This window comes from Crocodylus siamensis, chromosome 13 (assembly GCF_052110815.1).
Source record: "Crocodylus siamensis isolate JL-2025a chromosome 13, ASM5211081v1, whole genome shotgun sequence".
In the NCBI taxonomy this organism is placed as follows: Eukaryota; Metazoa; Chordata; order Crocodylia; family Crocodylidae; genus Crocodylus; species Crocodylus siamensis.
Window position 1 is genome coordinate 7018916 of NC_143407.1, and position 21750 is coordinate 7040665.

The window sequence follows — 21750 nt, forward strand, 5'->3', positions numbered from 1 at the left end:
CCTCGTGCCGCCAGCCGTCTTCTGCTCTGAATACTATCTTTATTTTCTATCAGCTTGAATCAAGCTTGCTGGATAAGTGGGCTCTGATTGAAAGGGAAGCATTGGCTATTTCCCTCGTTGCCCCAAAAGAATATTTAATCCTTTCACTGGGTATTTATGGGACATACTATTATGTAAGGAAACCTTCATAACCACCAAAGGGTATGGAACAGCATGGGGTTTGCCCTGTAATGCTAGGGGTGAGACTATTATGTAATGCAGGACAAAGTGTTGCCTGGAGCTCCACAAGCCTATTTTAGAAGAGGAGAAAGAATATAGCAGCCTGGTCCTTTCCTAAACTTACTCTTTCTTTCCTTTTCCCCATTATTTAATTTGGGGCTCATTATATCAGGGGACTACAGGAATCATATATAGTCATGGAGAAGTAGGGCTGGAAGGGAGGTCCAGAGGTCATTTAGTCCTCGTCATCCCCATCCAAACCATAAGTAGAAAACAGGGGAGGGAGAGAATGACTTATATCCTGACAGCAGAACTGCTTGCCAATTCATTGAAATGGCCCCTTCTGGTGGAAACCTGCTGATTTTAACTAAGTTTAATTTGAAAATGATATGGGGGAAGAACAAGCATGTTGGCTTGATTGGAATGGCATGTTTTAATCATTTGTAATTGCAATTGGAATAAATGTTTTGATTGGTCTAAATGGGATTTCTTGAACATTTTTCCTTCCAGGAAAAATTTGGATGTTTTTGGTTTTGTCCTGATTAGGAACAACAAATGTCAGAGTGTCCCAGAGAGCAGAAATTCTGCCAGCTCTCCTCCCCTTGCTCTCAGTGATCTTGCTTAGTGGTTGCCATGCGTTTCTCTGCATGTGGGGAATTAAGCTGATGCTAACCTGGCTGTTGGGCGTAGCTTCCAGTAGCATCACAGGGGCAGCTGTGAAGTGATGCCAACTTGGTGCCCTTCCTTTTGCAAAGGCCTTTGGTGACTGTGCCTTTCAAGAAAATTAAACAGGCGGGTCGTTTTGAGCAATACGACGGCTCAGTGCAGTACCACTCTTCCTAGCACATCCGAAGTGGAGTTACATTTTCCATGGACACGCTGGCGTTGATATGAATTGGTTTACTCCGCAGCTGGAGCGCCAAGCACGTGTGGGTATGTGGAGCACGTCTATTAAATGTTTGAGCGGTCTACCTGATAGACTATAAGTAAACTATAAATGAAGTGAATGTGACAAAGCTTCTCTGAAATGGGTTGCAGTTTACTAGTGGGCAACCCCCGTGGAGATTTTTGGGGCACTGTGTGAGGAGAGCCATACCCCAGCTTTTACCACTGGCTTGCTAACTGCTTCTCTGTTGGTAAAAGGAGAGGACAGATTATACAGCCAATGCTCCTGATGGAGCCAGACTGGGGCAAGGGAACTGTAGCCACTACTTTGTCCTTGGAAACCTTCTACTAAATGTTTCACGAACAGGTTAAGCAGAAAGACCTTGGAAAAGATGAAGTTATAGTAGCAGTCATGGAATAACTTTACATAGCTCTGGCCATGGGGAAAATATTGTGTAGGTGCATGATATCGCCATGCCATGATTGCCTTTCCAATCTCCCGTTGCAGCTTTACACAGTACAAGGTACAACTCGCTAAGGTCACCAAGGAGAGGAAACCTGAACACTGGCCCTGGTGAGGCCCCGTATGGAGGGAGTCATGGTGGCACTACACAGCAGTCATGTGCTGGTGGAAGGAAGACAGAAGGTCCATCCCTGTCCATCTGTAGCAGCGACTGACCATATTTTCTTTTCTGTCAATCACTTTTTATGCTGTGTATTCCTCGAGTTGCTCATTTGGATGGGCAGCCGGCATTAAATCCTTGTCGTTCAGCCTTGGGAAGGTGTGCTGGAGGTGTATAACTGTTTATATAATAAATGGAGACACCAAATATTGGCAATTGGTAACACACCTTTTGGGGTCCTATTTCCCTTTCTTGGGGATGGGCCAACTTCAAGAGCATGATGATACCTTAATCCTCTTTGGCCTAAAACATATCTTCAGGCTCTTCTAGGTCCAGAAGTAAATGCGAGCGCAGTTTGCCCTTCTTGGTCTTATTTTACTAATCTGTAAAATGGACATTTCACTCAGCACAAAGCCATTGGAGGGCTTGAACGTATGAATGTTTGTAAGGCTTTCTGAGATCCCCAAATGGAAGCAGCTATGTGGAGGCAAAGTAATATTGTTGGTAATCATAGAATAAAAGTAATGTGCTGATCATCTGCTGATACATGGACACCCTGTGCTGATTACATTTAAAATGTATGCCACACCGCTTTGGTGTAATTAAGGAGGCAGAATGTCTAGCCATTTCTCAAGCACTGTAAGTTTTTTTTCAGACAGCTTGTAAGTGGTTTTGTGCTGCAGGAGAAAGGCAGAGAAGGTTGGACTTCTGCTGTGGGATCTGGGAAATATATTTTAATTATGGCGGACTTGACAGCAGTTCAATCAAACCATTTCCCCAGGCTACACTGGGAAAGATCAGTGGTTCATTTAATATCTATCTCCATCCTTGAAAAGTTAAAATTACAGGGCTAAACTCTGCCTTCACTCACATAGGTTCATCTCTCCTTGACTTCAACAGGAGCCAGTGTACACACCCATCTTTCTGTAGGTATATTCACAGCTTTCAGACTCTGCTGGCGTGTTTGCTAGACCTCAGATCTGCTTTCACAGCCCCTTTCAGAGGACACGGTTTCTTCTACACACAGAAAGACCCAACAAGGTCATCCAGGCCCATTTTCCAAATCATGGCTCTTCTCAACTTGTTCTTTTTCAAGTTTGGAACCTGATATAGGGAAGGAGGAAGAGTAGGAAAAAACTCCCAGGAAAAACCTTGAATTGGAGGTATTATATAATCATAAGGTTGGAAGGGACCTCAGGAGGTCATGCCATCCAACCTACTGCTCAAGGCAGGTCATCTCAGACTAGAGCATCCCATCTGTCCTTCCTATACTTTGCTTTCTGCTCATCCTCACTTTCCGTCCATCTGATGAAATGACCTTGGGTTCAGGAAAGCTTGTGTGCTCTACATGTATCTTAGTTAGTCTATAAAGGTGCATATGTACCCTGCCTTAAACCATCCCCATCAAGTGTTTTTATAGCCTGCTCTTGAAAACTTCCAGTCCTTTGTATAATGACCCTTCTGGTATTTGAAGACTGTCATCAAACCTCCTCTCCACCTTTTTCTGCTCTAAACTAAATAGCCATAGCTCTTTCAGCCTTTCCTCATAAGTCATGTTTGCTGGGCCTTCACTTGTGTTGCTCTCTGGTGGACTCTGTCCACAGTCTCCTTGGATGGTGGCGCCCAGAACTGGACACCATACTCCAGGTGAGGCCTCACCAGTACTGAATAGGGCAGAAAATGAGGGTTGAAGGGACCTCAGGAGGTCACATCTAGTCCAACCCCCTGCTCCAAGCAGGACCAGCGCCAACTGCATCATCCCAGCCAAAGCTTTGTCTAGCCTGGTCTTAAAAACCTCCAAGGATGGAGAACCCACCACCGCTCTAGGTAACCTGTTCCAGTGCTTTGCCACCCTCCTACTGAGAATCATTTCTCTTGATTTGCAGGTGAAACCCTTGTAAATGTAACCCACTATGCCACTGGAATGGTTGCAACAAGAGCACAGAATTGGCTCATATTCAACCCACTGTAACCACTGGGTCCTTCTCCGAAGTACCGCAGCCTAGCCAGTTCTTCCCCGGTCTCCATTTGTGCGTGGCAGTGATCCCATCTCAAGGGCTGGGCTTTGCACTTGTCTTTGTCGAATTTCATCTGATTGATTTTGGACCATTTCTCCAGTTTATCCAGGTCATTCTAAATCCCAGCCCAGCCCTCCCAAGTGTCTGCAACTCCATGCAGTACTGCAGATTGTCAGCTGCTTTGGAAAGAAATTAAGGTGGAGCAGGAGGCACGGTGTGGAATATTGTATATTCCCCTCCCCAGAATGTTTGCTCTGAGTCCAAACAAAACAGCAAATTTGTGAACTTCTCTGCAGAATGGCTATTGCAAAACTCTCCAACGAATACATTTGCAAGAATGTTGCTTGTACAAAAAGGCTTTGGGTTTTTGCTTTATTGAGTAACGCTGGTGTTAGAAAAGCTATGGACCCATTATCAGCAAGGGGAAGACTGCTAATCCTTCTAGGACCCATAAATCATGAGTAACTTGCTTGGTTGAACATTCCTTTCCCTTCTCCCCCAACCCTCCACGCCTCCCAAATCTCCTCCAACAGAAGTCAAAGAATGGGAAATTTCAGGCCAAGGGGAGATCTTTTGATTCACTGTAAGTGAGGAATATGAAATTGTAAATGCAAACAGGAGCTAACAGATGCGATAAAAAGGGGGTTTTCCAAGAATCCAGAATTCCGTTACCCTAAATTACAATAATAGCCCAACATTTCAGACTCTTCCATAAAATGACAATTCTAAAATATTTCATCTTAGAAACTTCAGAACAACAGTGTCCAAACTTATCACTTCAGTAAGGTCAGAATATTTACATTTGACCTTATTTTGACTTTTATATTGAGTCAACTCTTATAATCTAATCTACCTGAACAATTTTAAATGATAAAGCTGAAACAAAACATTCTGACCTTATGAAACAAAAATGTTTCAATTTTGTCCAATAAGCATTGTCTCGTGAAAACTGGCTCTGTAGGAAAATTTTCAACCAGTGCCACTTCCTGCACGTTGTAAGCAGATCAGAAATACTTTTTTTTTCTTTTTTTACAGAAAAACCTTTTAATTTATGCCTATTATAGATATATATTTCCATATTCGTGCATCGGGTGGTTGACTAAGATGGCATCATGAGAGTCACACCTTAGACTGTTTTGGCCAGGCATTGATGTCAATAGAATTACAAAGGAATCAAGTGGGAAAGATTATGTGAGTCCAGCTTCCTGGGCTCTGAGGAACAATAAGAAGACAGCCCTAGTTTTTTTCAGACCACTTTCTATGTGAAAACAGCTCCACTGGAATCAGTAGAGTGCACCAAATTACACTAGCTGAAAATCTAACCCTTCAGGCGACTATTTTTACATAATATTAACCATGCTGGGAGTGGAGGCAGGGGAATTACACAGAGCTTGATTTACAATTGCAGTTGCACGCAAAGATCTGTTAACACATGCATTTCAGCTCAAGCAGCTGCTCTTGAACGTTTCTGAAAATCTGCCCCAGTATTTCATCCTTCTCTGTAGCATCATTCCTCTAAGCAGAATACTCTGTCAAAAATAGCAGACAACACTAATCAGCCAGTGCCTTGGATCAGCTGGCTGATGCTGATTCAGTTAATTGTTAGAAATACCATTTTTTTAAAGGCTTCTGAGAGTTTGGATATAACCTGAAGTTCACAGTCAGTCAGAGTATAATGACTAAGTGTGTACACTGAATGCTTTCACTAGTAATGACACTGATTTGTGAATGATTTCCAAATGAGATAACAACAACAAAATCAGCTGGTCATTAATTTTGCTTTCATTAATGCATTTTGCCCTGTTAACAGAGAAAAGAGCACAGAGGGCCAGGAAAATAGCTCCTGATCAGCACAGGTGTCCCAAACCCATCCATCATGTCTCCATGTTCCCCATACATTCTGGGGAATATATATATTCCCCAGTCTTGCTCAGTAACCTAGTCCCTGTTTGCATATATTTGGGGTGGTGCATTTGGTGCTGCTCATCAAAGGTTGCGCACACGCACACGCACACGACTTCAGACCTTCTGATCAGCAGCACCAGACATAGTAATTACCCCTCTCATGTGGGTTCTTGGATACACTGCTATGCATTGCCAGTTTTCAGGGAGGAGACAGAATCTGTGCTTTTTGATCAGCATTTGCTAATGGCCTTTCACTTTCTTTCATACACTGGTACCTGGCTGTTAGGTTTGCCTTGGCTTTAGGAAAGCAGCAGTTTGAAACGGTCAGAGAAACCAGACACGCTCCACTTCCTGGTTAACTGGCTTTCCAGCGAAAGGCTCTGAAAGGCAGTTCTTAAGACCTCCTGGCAGGTTTTTACATCCTTTTGCCAAAGCTTGCCCTAGTTGCACTGAACATGGCCTATAGATCCATTCAAGGTAACCTGGATTCGCACGCAGGCAAACTGAGAGCAGAATTTAACTTAGTGTTTTCCAAATTAGATCAAAAGGGTTGAGGGAGTGGGAGAGAGTTCACATATCTCCTCTACAGAATATGCAGGCTGAGCAGGGGGCAGGCTCACTGTGCTCAGTGTTATATATATGTTTAGCACATGAAAGCTCTTCCCCCAAAAACTTCCAAACAATCCATTTTTAGGAACATGCCCTGGAAGCATCTTGGCATTTCCTACATGCACTTTAGTGCTTGCAAAAGCCTTGAAAAGCAGCAGGTGACTTATTCTTATTATCGCCACTTACTGCTCACAAGGGTGTTCAGAAAGTTAACAGCAGTTTCAAAATTAAGCCACTTTGTGCGCAGCGGGTGAGTGGGAAACTAAAGCGGAGCGGAGAACGCTGCTGGCACATCAGCGAACGTACCCATCATTCACCACTACATCAAGGCACGATGTGGCTCAGTAAATGATCATTGCACACAAAATGATTTCATTTCAAAACTGCTGTTACTTTCTGAAACGCCCTCATATATTATTATGGCGACCAAAGGCCAAATGCGGATTCTGTGCTAGGCATGGCACATTGTGCCTTTAGCCTGTATCTACTCTGACCTTTCAGTGGGGAAATGCTATTCCTTTAAATTTACTTTCCCTCACTTCTGCTCTGTTCCTGCTTCAGGGAGGGCTTGCAAGGCTAACAAGATGCATCTGTGGTAGAGTCTAATGAGTAATGATCCAGGTGCCAAGGGAGGCTCTGATCAGGCAGGGTGGGCGATGTGATCAGTGAAGAAGCTGGGCATGTGCAATGAGGAGCCCTTAAAAACTGCTTCCCTGGCCCTATTTGCCTTTTCTTCCTCATCTAAGCAGTCTGCTAAAGAAACCTTAGAGAGAGGGCACTGGGAAGCTAAGCTTCTCACAGCAACATGGCATGCCGCTTCAGATAGGCGTGAGCAGTCAGTTGTGGTCAGGCGTTTTCTTTTTAAGAGCTTGACTCCCATTAGCAGCTGTAGAGGCTCAGTATTTGTCTGTCCTGGGGCCTTTCTCTTTATCTCACACATCAGGAGTAAGGGGAAAAATGTAGGATGGCACAAAATCACTAGAGGTTAATCTCTGTAACACTTCTAGCAAAGAGGCGGATGGCATTGAAGATGAAATCACAGGGCAGTCCCTGCCTTTGCCAAGGCAGGCATGAGGAGTTCTGCATCACTTCCAAGGGTCCTTTGATTCAGAGAGCTAAAGGAACAGGGCTGCTCTTCTGTCTGTGGCTCCTGGATCTGAATTTAAAATGCCTGCTGAAAATAAGGAACTTGCCACACCACTGCAGAAGGCAAAATAAGACTCCAAATACAATAGAGAGGCAGCTTAAATCAAGGGGCATCTTTTGCTCAGCAGCCAGTGAGTTTGAGGAGATCAGCAGCCTACGATCAGGGATATATAATAAACCCATACGAGAAATGTTTGCAGACCTGAGATTCTGTCCTGCTGGAGCATTTCTGCAAAGCTGTGATGACTTTTTCCCTTTTCATCCCCTATTTTCCTAGGTTATGCAGACAGCCTCTTTTTTTTTCTTTTTTTCAGTTGACTTCATAATTGTCAGGCTCATTTAAAAATGAGGGGGACATTTTGACAAAGCAGGCAAGGTATTTGCAATACATTGGCTCATATGGAATAGGGGTAAAGAGAAATTCCCCATAGAGATTTCAGGCTTGCCATTGCTTACCAGAATGCATGCATGTGGGGAAGGAGTAACCTATTTTCCAACAAACCTATTGAAACATTGAATAAGTGATGTTATGATAATGATGAAATTTCAGAGTCACTCTCTTCTGATGCAAAACAGTATTATCCCTAGAGGTTTTCTTTTCCTTGTTTGGCTGCAGCACTTCTTTTATACCCAACCCAAATCTCCCATCTGCCTTGTTTCCTGCTACGTATTATAAGAAATGATACAGATGCATTTATAAGGAATTAAAGTGACCCACCAGTAGATGTCAAAGTTGCTTGCATCAGAGTAGTTGGGGGAATGCTTCCCTAGGAGTCTGGTGCTGCACATTCAGGCTACAAGAATGCATACCAACTGCAGATGCTTCCTCGGCCTGATGAAGGATATTTGTATCCAAAAGCTTGCAAAGAAGAAATATTTCTGACCATCTGAGTTGGTCTAATAAAAAATATCAGATTTACCCAAAGAACCTTGCCTCCTTCCTACTCCAACTTCTTATTGCTAGGTTGCATTTCTGGTGCTTTGAAAGTTCCATTTTTAGATGCATCAGCCAGTGTCAAAGCAAAATCATGAAGCCATCAGGGGCTGTTCATAAGTTTGTTTTTAAAGAAAAACTAAGTATGTTCCACTCCTCTAATGAGAGGAGCAATGCAACAAAGCTGATGCACAAGCCTTTTCCAGACAATAACTACTGGTGGTATGGTATATAACTTGAGAACTTTACAGCGGAGGTCAGTCACTCTCTCCGTTTTGTAGAAGCAGGAACCTGGGGTACAGAGAGGTGAAATGACTTGCCTAATGTTACCCTGAAGGCCAGTGGCTGGTTTAGGATCAGAGGCCACATCTCCCACAGTTCCAGGCTGATGTCTTATTCATTAGGGAATATTTGGTTTCCAGAGCCTTTTTAAAATGCTGTGTAAATGGATATTGTTGTCTTCTTCATCGATGCTTATCTTTCCAGCTCATACTGCAGCACTCAGCAGCAACCTTTTTCTAGTTTTCTGAGATTCCTCCTTAAATTCAGAGGATAGTCCCTAAAGAATACAAGCAAGCAACTCATCTGACTCTCATAGTTGGCCTAGGATGCTGGCCTAATCCAGCAGTGTCAATTCTTATCTACGTCAAGATCCTGTCTTTTTGATAGCAACTTCTAACTAAGTATCTTAGAGGAAGGTATAAAAACCTTGCAGTGGATTTCAGGACATGACCTATCCAATGGGTATATTCCTGCTCAGGCACTCTCAGAAGTTGGCATATGATTTGGAGTCGAGTGCTTTGGATCCTTTTTGAAACTCCTAGGTTTTCTCTTCAACCTTGTACCTGGGGATCTGTCTGGAGGTTGCTGGAATTGGTAGAGATGTTCCAGCTCTGCCCCCTCCCCACTGTCCCCCGGTGAGGCCATGTTTCTCCAGTTCTCCAGGTTGGAGCACACCAGTTGCAGTGAATAGGAGGCCAGGAGGAATTTTCCCCTGGCATTTTTCACGGGGCAGGGGAGAGCAAGAAACAGTATGATGATGCAAGTAGTGGGGGTGCACAGCAGAATTTTACAGGTATTATTTGCGATTTCCCCCCCCACCAGAGCAAATAACACTCGTTACTATTTCATACACCTACCTCTGCCACTGGCCCTATTCTGTTGCTTTCCATGTGAGGCTCTCAAAGCAGTTTGCCAACACTCATCTTCACAGCTATTGTCTTGTCTTTGGTATTAACCCTGCTAAAGTATGGGAAAGAGGCACAAAACTCAAGTGACTGGAGGCAGCAAGTTTCCTTGCTGTTTTTTAAGCAAAGTTTCTACTTTCCCCACCACGACAAATTAGTTTTAAGCAGCCTTAGTTACCGCTGGCTTGAATGTGGAAGGACTTTGTCACAATTCATTAACAAGTGAGAATGCAAAAATATAATCCGCCCTGGATCCGTGTTGATGATCGGCACTTCACCAGCACATATGCTATCACACTCATTTCCCAAAAAAACAGACTAGGGCCCATTCGGTGACAGGCTGTACGAGAGTCATTAAACGTTAATAAACCAGACCCAGTCTTACCAAGCCAAAAAGTGCTCGTTCTAATGCTGCCTTGAATAGCAGGGCTCACTAATCAGTCTGACGCAAATAGCTGGTCCCCGTTCTTCATCCTCCTTTCACACCTGTCTGCTAGAACAATCACCTGGATTGAACACGACCACAGCGGGGCTTTTTAATTAAGTAAAGGACAAGGCTCTCATTCACTCTAAGGATGTGGCTGGTAGGAAATGGAATTATTATTGCACAGTGTTCGTGTGAACTCTGCACCTGCATGTTTTCACATCCAGACACTTGGCTTTGTTTCTCTCTGGTGCCTGGTAAAGGAAGTTGGCACCTCAAACACATTTATGTAGTTGTATTCCTGCTCGTCAAGGAGTACAGCAAGAGCTCTTCAAATTAATTTTATTACACTATAAAGATGTCCTTAATCTTTAGGCTTGACTCTTTCAGCATTGCACCATACCAGTGCCGGCCTGAAGAGTGTTCAGGTTCAGACACGTTTACGTGGCTTCTGCTTTGGTGAGCATTTCACAAAGGGGATAGTGTTAACTGGTTTGACTCTCCCTGATTCCCAGTTTGACTGTGGCAAGTCGCTTGACAGCCTCTCTGCTCCTGAGGTGCCAGCTGTAAAATGGGACTTGTGTCTTACAGAGCAGTAAGAAAGACTTGGTTCCTGAATGGCTATGAAGTGCATGGATGAGCATGTAGTGGTTGTCTCCCGCAGTGCCTGTGTTTGGGGAATGCACCCCTGGGCTGCACCAGAAACTTTCAGAGCCCATAAGTCTGCAAAAGGGCCTGGGCAAGGTGCCTGTGGGATCTGGAGAAACCAAACCTAAAGGTCTGAGCACCCTCACCACTTAAGGAATGGGTTGTAACGTGGCTCAGAGATGCCTTACGCATTGATGTCTGGTTTAAATGCACGATCAACTCTACAAATGAGAAGTCATGTTACTCCAGAAGATGAGAAACAAACACAAATAAGGGACTTTCACATCTGCTCTTTGTTGTGACCTGTGGGTGTGAATTCCTCTTTACCAAGGCAAAAATAGAGAGGAAATGATAATTTAATGCAAACACCTAGTCATATCCAGCTAACCCTTCCCATGCTCAGTGTTTTCATTTCCTCTTACTGGAAAATTGACCGCAAAATCCTGACTTCCCCTCCCCTTCCCTTTTATTGACTCTCTCCGCATCTTTAAGTCTCACAATCCTTTTCTTTTTGGTCTCAATGTGCTTGGTGGTGTTAATGGTCTGGGCACTCAATTAGACATTTTCCTAAAGTTGCTCTTGCACTCCATAAATCAAGCAGGTCCAGTCCCCATGGTACATCACTTATCCCCTGCATTCTCCAGTGACTCTGATCTTCTGTGACAGTAAACCCATTTATCCCACCTGCCAATATATTTATCCCCAATGCTCCTAAAACCGTGATTTGCCCTTAGTTTCCAGGATTTTGGCTGTGAGCACCTAGAAAGGTTCAGTGGCTATTTACACATCCTGCATGGGCCTGTACTGGGATGTATTCTGACTGTTTCAGCATAAAGGATGTCCGTGTTTTGTTGGTGCGCTTTGTTGGGCTGAGTGTCTCTGTAATGGGGTGTGGACTCCAGGAATTGTCTTTTTGTTTTGGGGAGCTGTCCTGATTGGAAAACCATATGACGTATCTCAATTGAACCTTCCTGGGTAAGAGGGGGAAACCACTTGTGTAGCACAAAATTACCCTGATGCCAGACCTGCGTATCTTCTACAGACACACTCTGGTCTCCGTGGGCACTGCAGGAAGGGCAAGATGGAGTTGTGATCACCCGCAAGGCTTTATTGTATTGTGCACTAGATCAAGTGTCCAACTCTTGATAAGAGGAGATCCCACAAATCCCATTCCTCCCATTCTCACTTGACACTTTCTGCACAGTAGAGCAAGAACACCACCCAAAAAAACCAAACCCCACTGCTGTTGCTTGCAAATGAAAGTTTATGGTTTTATTGGGGTGCACCCACTTGAAATCAGGGCTGAGGGATGAAGTGAAAGGCTACAATAGGCCATGGCAAAATGAAGAAAGAATCATTCATCAGTTTGAAAACCCACCAGACATGCTGAGAAGCGCTAAGACTTTTCTCCTATCCCTTCTCCTCCTCAGCTCTGATGTGTATCACTGTAATAGTTGCAGGCCAAAAAGAAACTAAGCAAGGATAGTGAAGAAGGTGGAAATCCATGTTACTGATCTCAGAAGCACAGGATACTGAAGAGACTCTGAATCTACCTTTCATTTAACTTCCCATAGACATGTTTCTGAAGCTTTTCTTTTTCCCTGGAGGATTTAAGGCCAGTCGCAACACTTGCATGTGCCATTATAAACCAGTCTGTCAGGACAGGACATGGTGAAGGTGGCCCTGTGGGCACAGATGTAGAACTTGGTGTTATCCTCTGGGACAGGATGAATGCCATCATCCTTATTAAGGCAAAACTTGGAGGCTGGAACAGGCTGAGGAACTGTTTTGGGGTTGGTGCTGGCTGAAGCAGCTGTCGATCGTACCATCCGTGCAGTGGTTGAAGCAGCTGTCGATTGTACCATCCCTGCAAATGCATTAGCAGAAATAACATTGTTGAAAGCAAACCCAAAGACAAAATTACATGATGTATTCTGTGGCCAGAGCCTGGTGGTCATGGAGGATTGGTGAAACAGAGAAAAGGACATTAATGCAGAGTGGTGACACTGGTTTGAAGTGTGTCTTTTCAATCAAATTAGGCTTGAGTAACAAGATGCAAAGCTTTGATGCTCAGCGGTCTGGGAAATTAAACAAAAAGAAAGCCCACCTCCAAGATATCCAGTATGTGTGAATGATTTCAAGAGGCCTAACCTATGTTGTAATCCAATGCAAGGCTTAGATCATTTTTTGGGCATGTTTTTTGTGTCCAAGGCTCCTTTCCCTTTACACTGGGCACCGCAGCAGAGGTGCCTCTGATCTCTTACAAAAGAGGAAGCCACCAGCTGCATGTGGTCATTAAAACAGAAAAAGGTCATGTATTATGCGGATATTGTAATGGGTACAGGTGGCCAGCGGGCCTTTGTTTGGGTGCGTGGGGGTGTGGGTGCGTTTTTTCTGTAGCGGGATAGGATTAATCCTTTTGGGATGTAATAGGTTAGAGTGTAGATATAAATGAATGAGAGTGAGAGAGACATATATTTTTACAAAAGAAAAAAAAATGTATTATACAAGTGCGTTGCTTTTACTGTTTCCTTGAAGTCTCTTGTGGCTGATCAGAAGGGACTGGGGTTGCTGTTGTTGCACAAAGTGTGTGCTTCTTTCTTTCCGTCCAGCAGCACAAACCTCTTTCCCAATGGCAGAAGACACATGGGCCGGAAATGTTCAGCCCATATATATAACAAATGATTCACTCATTCCTCACCACATCCCAATTTCTTCAGGGTGTTTAGAAGAGGGTATGCTCCTTGATTGCAGAAAGAGCCACTGAAGTCATCCAGGTCAAGAGCCCAAACCATGGCACCTCCCAGACCGTTGTTCTTTATATACTGAACCTAGGAGAGGGGAAAACCCATATGTAATATGAACTCTGGTGCTGTGGGGAGGCAGGTGTGATGCCATTTCATCTTTGTTAGGCCTCTGCAAGCTGTGACAGCTCTAGAAGGGTCCTATTGCCATTCCCAAGTCATTACTGGCTAGGAGATAGGTGGGAGAAGGGACCAGCACTTGCTCAGTGTGCCAATTCTCAGATCCAGAAAACTTCATTAGGGCAAGAATCCCTTCCAGGTTTGGGTGCTCCCACACTGGATATTTTTTGCATACCAAACGCCCACCACTAAGTTTCACTTTTTAGGGCCACATCCAGGAGATGCTGGGAGCAGAAGGAACCTCTCCATTCTGCCTTTGCTCTGTGGGTTACCTGGTGAAGAAATGCATATTCTCACTTGGGCATTAGCTGCCAGACTCCATTTCTGGTTTGTGGCCACCCCCGAAATCTCACTGCTATTCTCAGTTCTTGCAGTAATGTCAGGCCAGTTACACCCCTTCTCTGTGCCTCAAGTTCCTCATCTGCAAAGTGAGATCATCCGAACCCTACCAGGAAACAGGCAGGCTGTTCGATTTTGGTAAAGTGCAATGAAGATATCAAATGCCTGGTAGGAAGGGCAAAGCCTTTTCTACAGAAATTTAAGGTAAGAGGTAAAGGTTAGCCTACTTCTCTGAACTACAGGAAGGTTCAGAAACTCAGAGTCTCCCTGCCACAATGTGCATCTGCAGGAAAAAGTATAGGAACTGCTTACTTTAGTTGTAATGCTCTCTGTGTCATCATATCCCACCCACTCCTTGTCCTTGAAGGAGTAAGGCACCTTCTGATCCTCAATCCTTTTGGTGGTGGCACCTTTCAGAAAAGTACAGATCTGGGGAGGAAAAAAGAGAGAGACCCATACACTGAGAGATGGGAAGAGAGAGTGAAAACTGGGTGAGCTGAGGCAAAGAAGGGGAAATCTAATAGTCTGGAAGCTTTATGTTCTGAAGGTTACAAACATTAGATTGCTGTAGAGCAGAGGAGTTGATTCAACAAGTCCCAGCAACATGTGCAAATCACAATAGAAACAGGAGCATTTACAAAGAGGAAAGCAAAATGCACCACACCTCATAGTAGGCCAAGAATCCTGCCTCCCGCGTGAAAGTGCCTGCAGCTGCCGGCCCAGAGGCAGGTGCGCCAACATCGGAGTCGGAGGAAGAGAGGGTGAAACCCCGCCCGTACGTGGGGATCCCCATGATGATCTTCTCAGCTGGGGCCCCCTTGCTCATCCAGTATTTCACGGCAGCATCCTGTATCAGAGGAGAGTTGGTTTGCCTTCCCTTTGCAACCAAATCTGGTGGTGGCCACATTTTACAGGACAGGTGGAAAGGATGGTAATTTTGCATCTTGACTAACAGAGCTAGATGTCTTGAGCTTCCCTGGAGCCTTACACTCTCCTGCTACCAGACCCAAAGTGAGCCACATGCAGGTATGTGGGTTTAATGGGAATATGCCCTCTGCATCTTTCCCTATAATCTGTACCCTTTTCACAATGATCTGGCTTGCTTTCTATGCAGAATACGGGCCATCCTGTAGCTCTGTGACTTTTAACTCCAGTTTCTTGTTAAAAACCTAAACACTTTGCCAGGGCATAAATGGTTTTTCCCAAACCAACTTCCTCCCCCTCTGTGCCCGTTCCCTGTGCAGCCAGATATTAAGTCTCCCCATAACATCCTCTATTCTTCCATGGGGCATAAGGCACTCAGTTTCCCTGTTGGTTTCTCAGGAATACAACACCACTGTCAATGATGTGATTGAATGCACCCAATAACTTTGTGTGAACGGTTCTGTATTTTTGGTGGAATACCCGGTAATGGTGATTTAGATATAGTGAGAGAAAGTGACTTAGTAACTATTACTCGCTATTCTTTATCACATTTAATGTTTTCCAGGAGGCTGCATCCAGGCTAAATTTTCTCCCTCTATAGCTTTGCAAGCAATTTCAGTGCCCGTTGTCCAAGGTTTGGACCCCACTCCCCCAACCTGCACAAGGGGTTTAGATGGTAAATGCAGGCTCATTTCAGGAAACATGCCTCTGCCGTCACCTCCTCTAGCTGAGCTCTATGGATCTGAGAGGTGAAAGCCACCTGCAAAAGGTCTTTGTTGCTTACAGTGTTACTGTATTCGGCGGGTCCTGTATCATTTTTTCCTTTGTAGAGAGGACTGACGTGGCCTGTGGTATGCTCCCAGGAGCCATGGAAGTCATAGGTCATGAGGTTGATAAAATCCAGTTCTCTTTTTAAAAAAGGGAACAGAAAATAAGATGATATTTTCTCTGTACCTAGTGTAAACAGCATGGAGAACCCTGGGTAATAGCATACGACCACATGGCTTAACTGTACCCTAAAGCAGTGGGCAGAGCCAGACACGGGCATGGGCGAGCTGGGCGCCAGCCTGGGGCTTGGACAGAAAAGGGGCTGAAAAGGGTTTTTTTTTGTTGGTTCCCCCCACCCCATTGTCCACTTAATAATAATAATAATAATATTATTATCATCATCATCTCTGGCAAAGTTTGCCCGGGGCCACCAGGAATCTAGGTACAGCACTGGCAGTGGGTTTCAGCCTGTGGTCCACGGACCCCTGGGCACCCAGAGACTATATCTAAAGGGTCTGTAAAAGATGACTATGATCAGTCAAAAGTATGTGAATACCCACATTTACAATTCAAAGGGGTCCGCACCTCTGTTCAAAATTTTTAAGGGTTCCGGAAACTAAAAAAGATTGAAAACGCCTATTCTATAGCATAGTGTGGCTGGACAAGACTCACTTTAGGAGGTTGCTGACTTCGTAGCCTGCATTGATATTTTCCCTCCCAGCAGCCACAGCAGCAGTCAACAGCAGCCTGTCTTTCTGTGTCCTCTTCCCTTCCTCCGTGAATTCTTTAGCCATTTCCTTTGGGTTATAACAGAAAGCAGTAAGCATCAATGCATTAACTGAGCCTTCAATCTGCTTTAAAAAAGATCCATTTTAAACTAAAGAGGGACTGCCCATGCACCAGAAATGCACAACTCCAATAAGTTCCTGATCAGGCTGGTAGTTCGGGGTCACTCCAGTTAATTCATATATTCAGGGCCAAGCCTTGAGTGATTTCACATGGGGACCGTGCTGTCCTTGACAGTCCTAAAAGACGAGATCCCAGGAAGCACGTAAGCAAAGTGGATGGTCAGAGTTTTGATGCCCTGGGCCTTACAATCCCTGCTTTCACCTTTGTGGGATTTCTCTAAAAGGGGATCCAGGCACCACAGGCTAGGAAGGCCAATACCTGCCCTTACCCATAAGCCTCTCAAACAACCTCTTCCATTCTTCAGAATGGCCAAGCTGGAGACGAGCCCACAGCTTGGATGAAAGCCCCCATGCAGGTCGCCAAAGGCTGGTTTTGCTCTATTTCACCTCTCTAATGGAAATTTTCAGATGCGCATTGGCTCTGTCTCTACAGCACCTCCTCTAGCTTCTGCCACACGGCTCCTCCACCCACCAGCTTCTACCTTGCATGCTGCAGTGTTTGCAGATGCAGCCTGAGGCCTATCTAAGCTCACTTCCTATTTCCTTACTCCTCCTGCCAGGCCCTGGAGAGAAGGGGCTGCGCTTCTGAGGCATGCCACACCTGGACTAGATCTGTGAAACGCTGTTTATCCTCAGGAGGGCTTCCTCTCGCTGCCGGGTACTCCCAGTCTATGTCCAGGCCGTCAAAGCCATGCTGGCGCAGGAACTGAATCACAGAGAGGATGAATGTCCAGCGGTTGGCAGGAGTGGACACCATGGTGGAGAACCTAGTGTGAAAGTTGGCCAGTCAGCAGCAGGAAGGCAGTAGCTGATAGTCTGTCTCAGGGGCTGGATCTAGTCTGTGGCTGCAGAGAAAGCCAAATACAGCTAGGAGGAAATGTGTGCACCCAGAGCCCTGCTCAGTGCTGATATAAAAGCTGTACACCTCCTTATGCGGGGCAAATCAATGTGTAGCTGTGCTGCTTTGTATTAGATTTTTGCTCTGCTCCTCCAGACTATTGGTTGCCAAATAGCATCTGTCGTATACGTATTGCAGGCATGTCAGTGGTGTTTTTCACCAGGATGTCAGAGCACCTCCTATAGCTGCTTTCTGACATCGGGGATTATTAACACCATTTTAAAAGGAGGGAATTAGGTGACTTGCCCTAGGTCATACAGCAAGCCAGTGGCAGAGCTGGGAATAAACACCTACTGTCTCCTGTCGCACCTTCAAAGAGACCATGGAGATGCCTGTACTGCCCTAGTCTTGTAACTGCTTGACTGGAAGAGTGCCATAGCCCCCGTTTGTTTTCAGAGATTCTCCCTTCTTTGCCTTCCTGCCCTGTATGTGCAGCATGGACGGAAGGTTAATCTCTTACTTAAAAGCGCTGTCTTAAATATTGGTTTTTGGAGGGAATTTTCAGGGAGAGCTCCAGGTTTAAAGCTTTACAAAGGCTTGTGGGAAGCAATTGCCAAGGATTAGTGCTCTCCCGATAAGATTGCCCTTAAAACGTCATTTTACGTGAGTCTCGCCAGAGAGGTCCCTGTCATTTTACCCAGAACTTCACTCAAGCTAGAACGACAATAATAATAATGCTCTCGTACAGACAAAACCTCCCAGAAAACGTATCCTTCAGTTTTGAGTAACAAACACACCGGCGTTGAAAGTCCAGCTTTCAAAGCCGCCTCCTCGTGGGAAACAAGGAAACTCTGGGGGCAGTTTTTTAACTGTGACAACCTTGTAGCCCAATGGGGTCTAAGTGCCCAAAGACAAAAGTTTGGAAACACCCGTGTAGTTCACTTTTAATTTCACCCCAGTGTGTGACAGCAGCAGCTGTACTGATTCCTGCTATAGCAGGGGAAGGTGGAGGGCCACTTACTGAGTTTGGCAAGGCATCAAGGGCCACCTGACTGGCAGCTGGGGCAGATAAATATTCATTTTCTAGGGGCCCCGCAGGCTGGAAAGAATGGCCTGGCGGGCCGCATCTGGCCACATTTTGCCCACCCCTGTGCTATAGCATGCTCTTATTTAAACACCATGAGATGCACCCAGATACTGGAAACCCCTGGAGACAGAGCTTTAAAGTCCAGCACTGAGGTTGGGGCAGTAGCCTAGGATGTAGGAGAACCAGGCAGGGCTCCCTGCTCTCTCTGTGACCCTTACCGATGCTGCTTCTCTCTGGCGATTGCTGCCATCTCTGTCAAATGGGAATAGTAGCTAGGGCCTTATCAGAGACGTTGAGGAGCAATGTATGGTATTGTTGAGTCTGAGATGCTCCCACCTTACAGCTATGGGAGATCTATATAAACACCTAGACACTACTATTCTGTTCTGACTTCCCTGGATATGTCAGAAATTTTTTTGGCATCACTCTTTTCTATCCATTTGTGCATTTAGAAAGCAAATATTCTTTGTCTTACTTTTGGGAGCCAAAATTCCATCCACCGATGGACAAAAGGGTCTTCAGGCTGGGGTTCCTGGATAGGAGGAAAAGCATGTTACAAGAACGGACAGACAGTCAGCTTCAAAATGCTTTTTACATCGGGGCTTGGAAGCATTTCTCTTTCTACAGGTGGGGGAAAGGTCTCTCATTCTGGAATGGAAACACCCTCACACCTTTCCATCTGGACTTGCTACGGATCAAGTTGAAGGAGCAGAACTTAGGACTTCCCTGAAGCTTAAGGACCTTTCGCAAAAACCGTGGGCCAAGACATCAAATGGTGTGTTTTCCGGCTCTAGTTTAGCTGCTTATATTCTCCTTCACTTTAACCCTGAAAACCTGCTTTTCTGTCTTTGTCTGAGCCAGGTTTTGTGGAGTCTTCAAAGAGAGATGTCACATCTCGCTCTACTTATGAAGATAAGTTAGCCAATCTAAGGTTTCAGCATCACAGATGGATTGGGTTTTGTCTTGTGGGGCGTTGAACACAAGATGATGCCAGGGGAGTTTTCTTCCTCAGTGATGATGAAAACAAGACTAGTTTGAAGTCCCGGTATGTGTCCTAACCGTCTCCACGCTACTGTTTTGAGATAAGAGGCTGCACTCGATTGGTATGAGACCTCAGCTCTAGGAACAGGCCCCTCTCAGTTTACTCACTTGATTTTTAGATTATTGAAAGTCTTGTAAAGCTGCTCATCATTCCACTCAATGGTGGTGATCTTGTTCTCGTTCATACCAGCAAAGGCATAAATGAGATGAGTGCACAGGTTAGTGTCAATGTTCTCGGGGAAGAAACGCCCCTGGGCAGGTCTGTACTGGGACCAGTTGGTGAAATAACACACCAGCTTGCAAGCAGAGCCTGTGGAGACAGGAAAGAAATGTTTCAGAAGCTAAGAGAGGTTGAGTAAAAGAATGAATTAAAAATGCAATGCCTGCCTCCAGCTGGCTGGAGATAAGGGCTCCCCCAGACTCTTTTTTGAGGTTGTATTGGACAGTGTTCTTGTTCCTGAGTCCACACTGGCCATTACTGGGTTGCCGTTGGGACAGAAAGGTTGGGACTGGGACTTACGTCTTCCAGTTACTTTCCTGCCTGCAAGGAAGGATAGTGGCCATTACTTCTCCTTTGTTCCAGAATTGCAGCTGAACCGTGTCCTCCTCCTTAAAAGGATGGATGATTTTTCCCTACCCAGCACATAGAGTCCTATGAACCTCTAGAAAACAGGTGATTAGGAGAAGAGTACTTACCACACTGCAGAAGCAGCAAGACTCCTAAGCCTACACAAGAATAGAGAAAACCTGGTTATTTAATGATGCTTCCTGGTCCCCAAGCTCATGAACAGCAATGAGTACAACATTGAGGATAAAAGCATCTAGAAATGCAGGAACTCCCCTTCTGCAAAGGCGTTTAAAGCTTTTCGTAACCCAGTGGACACAGATGTGTGCTCTGTAATGGGTTACAAACCCAAACCAGGGCAAATTCCCACTCGGACCACAGACTGACTTGTGCAACTCTGTCCTGTCCCTGGCCTCCCACCATGTTGCTTCTTGCATTTAAAACCCTAGAGGGTGAATCTTCTGGGGAAAGGGATCCCTCTGTTTGGTACTGACATGTAGTGTCTGATATCATAGCACCTTGCTTCACGATTGGAGCCCTTAAGCACTACTGCAATACAAATATAAAACTAGAAACTGCCACGAGCTTCAGTCCTTTACGTGGCCCACAGCAGCATGTTACAGCTCAATTGACACACAGGAGCACCTTTCTGCAGCACAGTTATAGCCGTGCAGAACATGTGCCTCTTAATTCATCCAGGGTGCTTGAAGAGGACAGCTTTTAAAAAATGACTTGGGTTGGGAGCAGCAGACTAGGAGTCGGGGATGGGTAGCTCCATCCGTTGTCTGCCTTTTTGGCTTTCAGAGGTCCCATCACTAAGTGGCCTCACTCTCTCCATCTGAAACTCTGGGGATAATATGCCTTGCCTCCCATGAATGATATTCATCCTCTTTCCACCAACGCTGCTACAGAAATGCATCCTGGCGCAGCCCATGCAATAGCAGTAGGCCATTGCAACTTTCTATAGCCATAGTGGGTATAGTTTCTTTTGAAGACTAATATTTGCTTGAATTGGCATATCTTTGCCTCCCTGATTGCAGAAGGCATTATAAAGTCTTGTATGTAAATCCAGTAACATCCCAACAGTCCTGGTCAGTCCCACAAATCCAGCTCAGGAGTCAAACTTACCAGCCCAGATGAAGGCCTGCCCCATGCTGGCTGCAGATGCTGTGGTCTAGGTTCTGGATGCTTGGCACGTGCCTGTGGCTGCTGATCTGTGCCCAGCATTTGCTTGGGCTCTGTCTTTCTTTCTTTATACCTCTCCACACCCACACAAAACAGCTGTTGAGCTCAGATTGGTGCCTAGGGTTTTGCAGAAGTGTCTAAATGGAGGGGCAGATTTTGCAATCAAAACGATGTTTGTTTGTGGAGTCACAAGGATTCACCAGGGTTATCCAAGCTGGGATTTTTGAAGTACTTGTTCTGTTTAACCAATTTATACTTCTTATTTGCAGCTGAAACCTTGCAAGCAGGTGTGCAAGCAGAGTGAACAGCAAGTTGCATTACTCCTGGACTTCCCAAATTATAAGCCCTTGCTGTAGTAATTACTTAGAAATACAGAAACGTCTCCCTCCTATAGAGCACTCTTATAACACATACACGTGGGCCGTCCTGTTGTTAAATCCCAAACAGGCCGCTCGCACGATTCATTCTCTGCGAATTCAACCGTTTGTCTGGTAAAGATCGGTGCTTTGGGGATCCCTCCAGCTGAATCGGTTACAAAAATGTTAGAAACCACATGACAACCCGGCTAAAAAT

General features: G+C 45.1%; 1 protein-coding gene across 1 annotated transcript; it reads right to left on the minus strand.

The window, feature by feature from the left end:
- Window positions 1-11855: 11855 nt before the first annotated feature.
- On the minus strand, window positions 11856-21217 carry LOC149853798 (chitotriosidase-1-like). Its single transcript, XM_090025208.1, has 11 exons — window positions 21121-21217; window positions 20124-20153; window positions 19536-19737; window positions 18862-18918; window positions 17063-17228; window positions 16226-16350; window positions 15570-15693; window positions 14526-14708; window positions 14174-14290; window positions 13300-13429; window positions 11856-12465 (listed from the first exon to the last, which is right to left on the minus strand). The coding sequence occupies exons 1-11, from the start codon at window positions 21143-21145 to the stop codon at window positions 12209-12211; spliced, it is 1416 nt and encodes a 471-aa protein (XP_089881334.1). The 5' UTR covers window positions 21146-21217; the 3' UTR covers window positions 11856-12208.
- Between the last annotated feature and the right edge of the window lie 533 nt (window positions 21218-21750).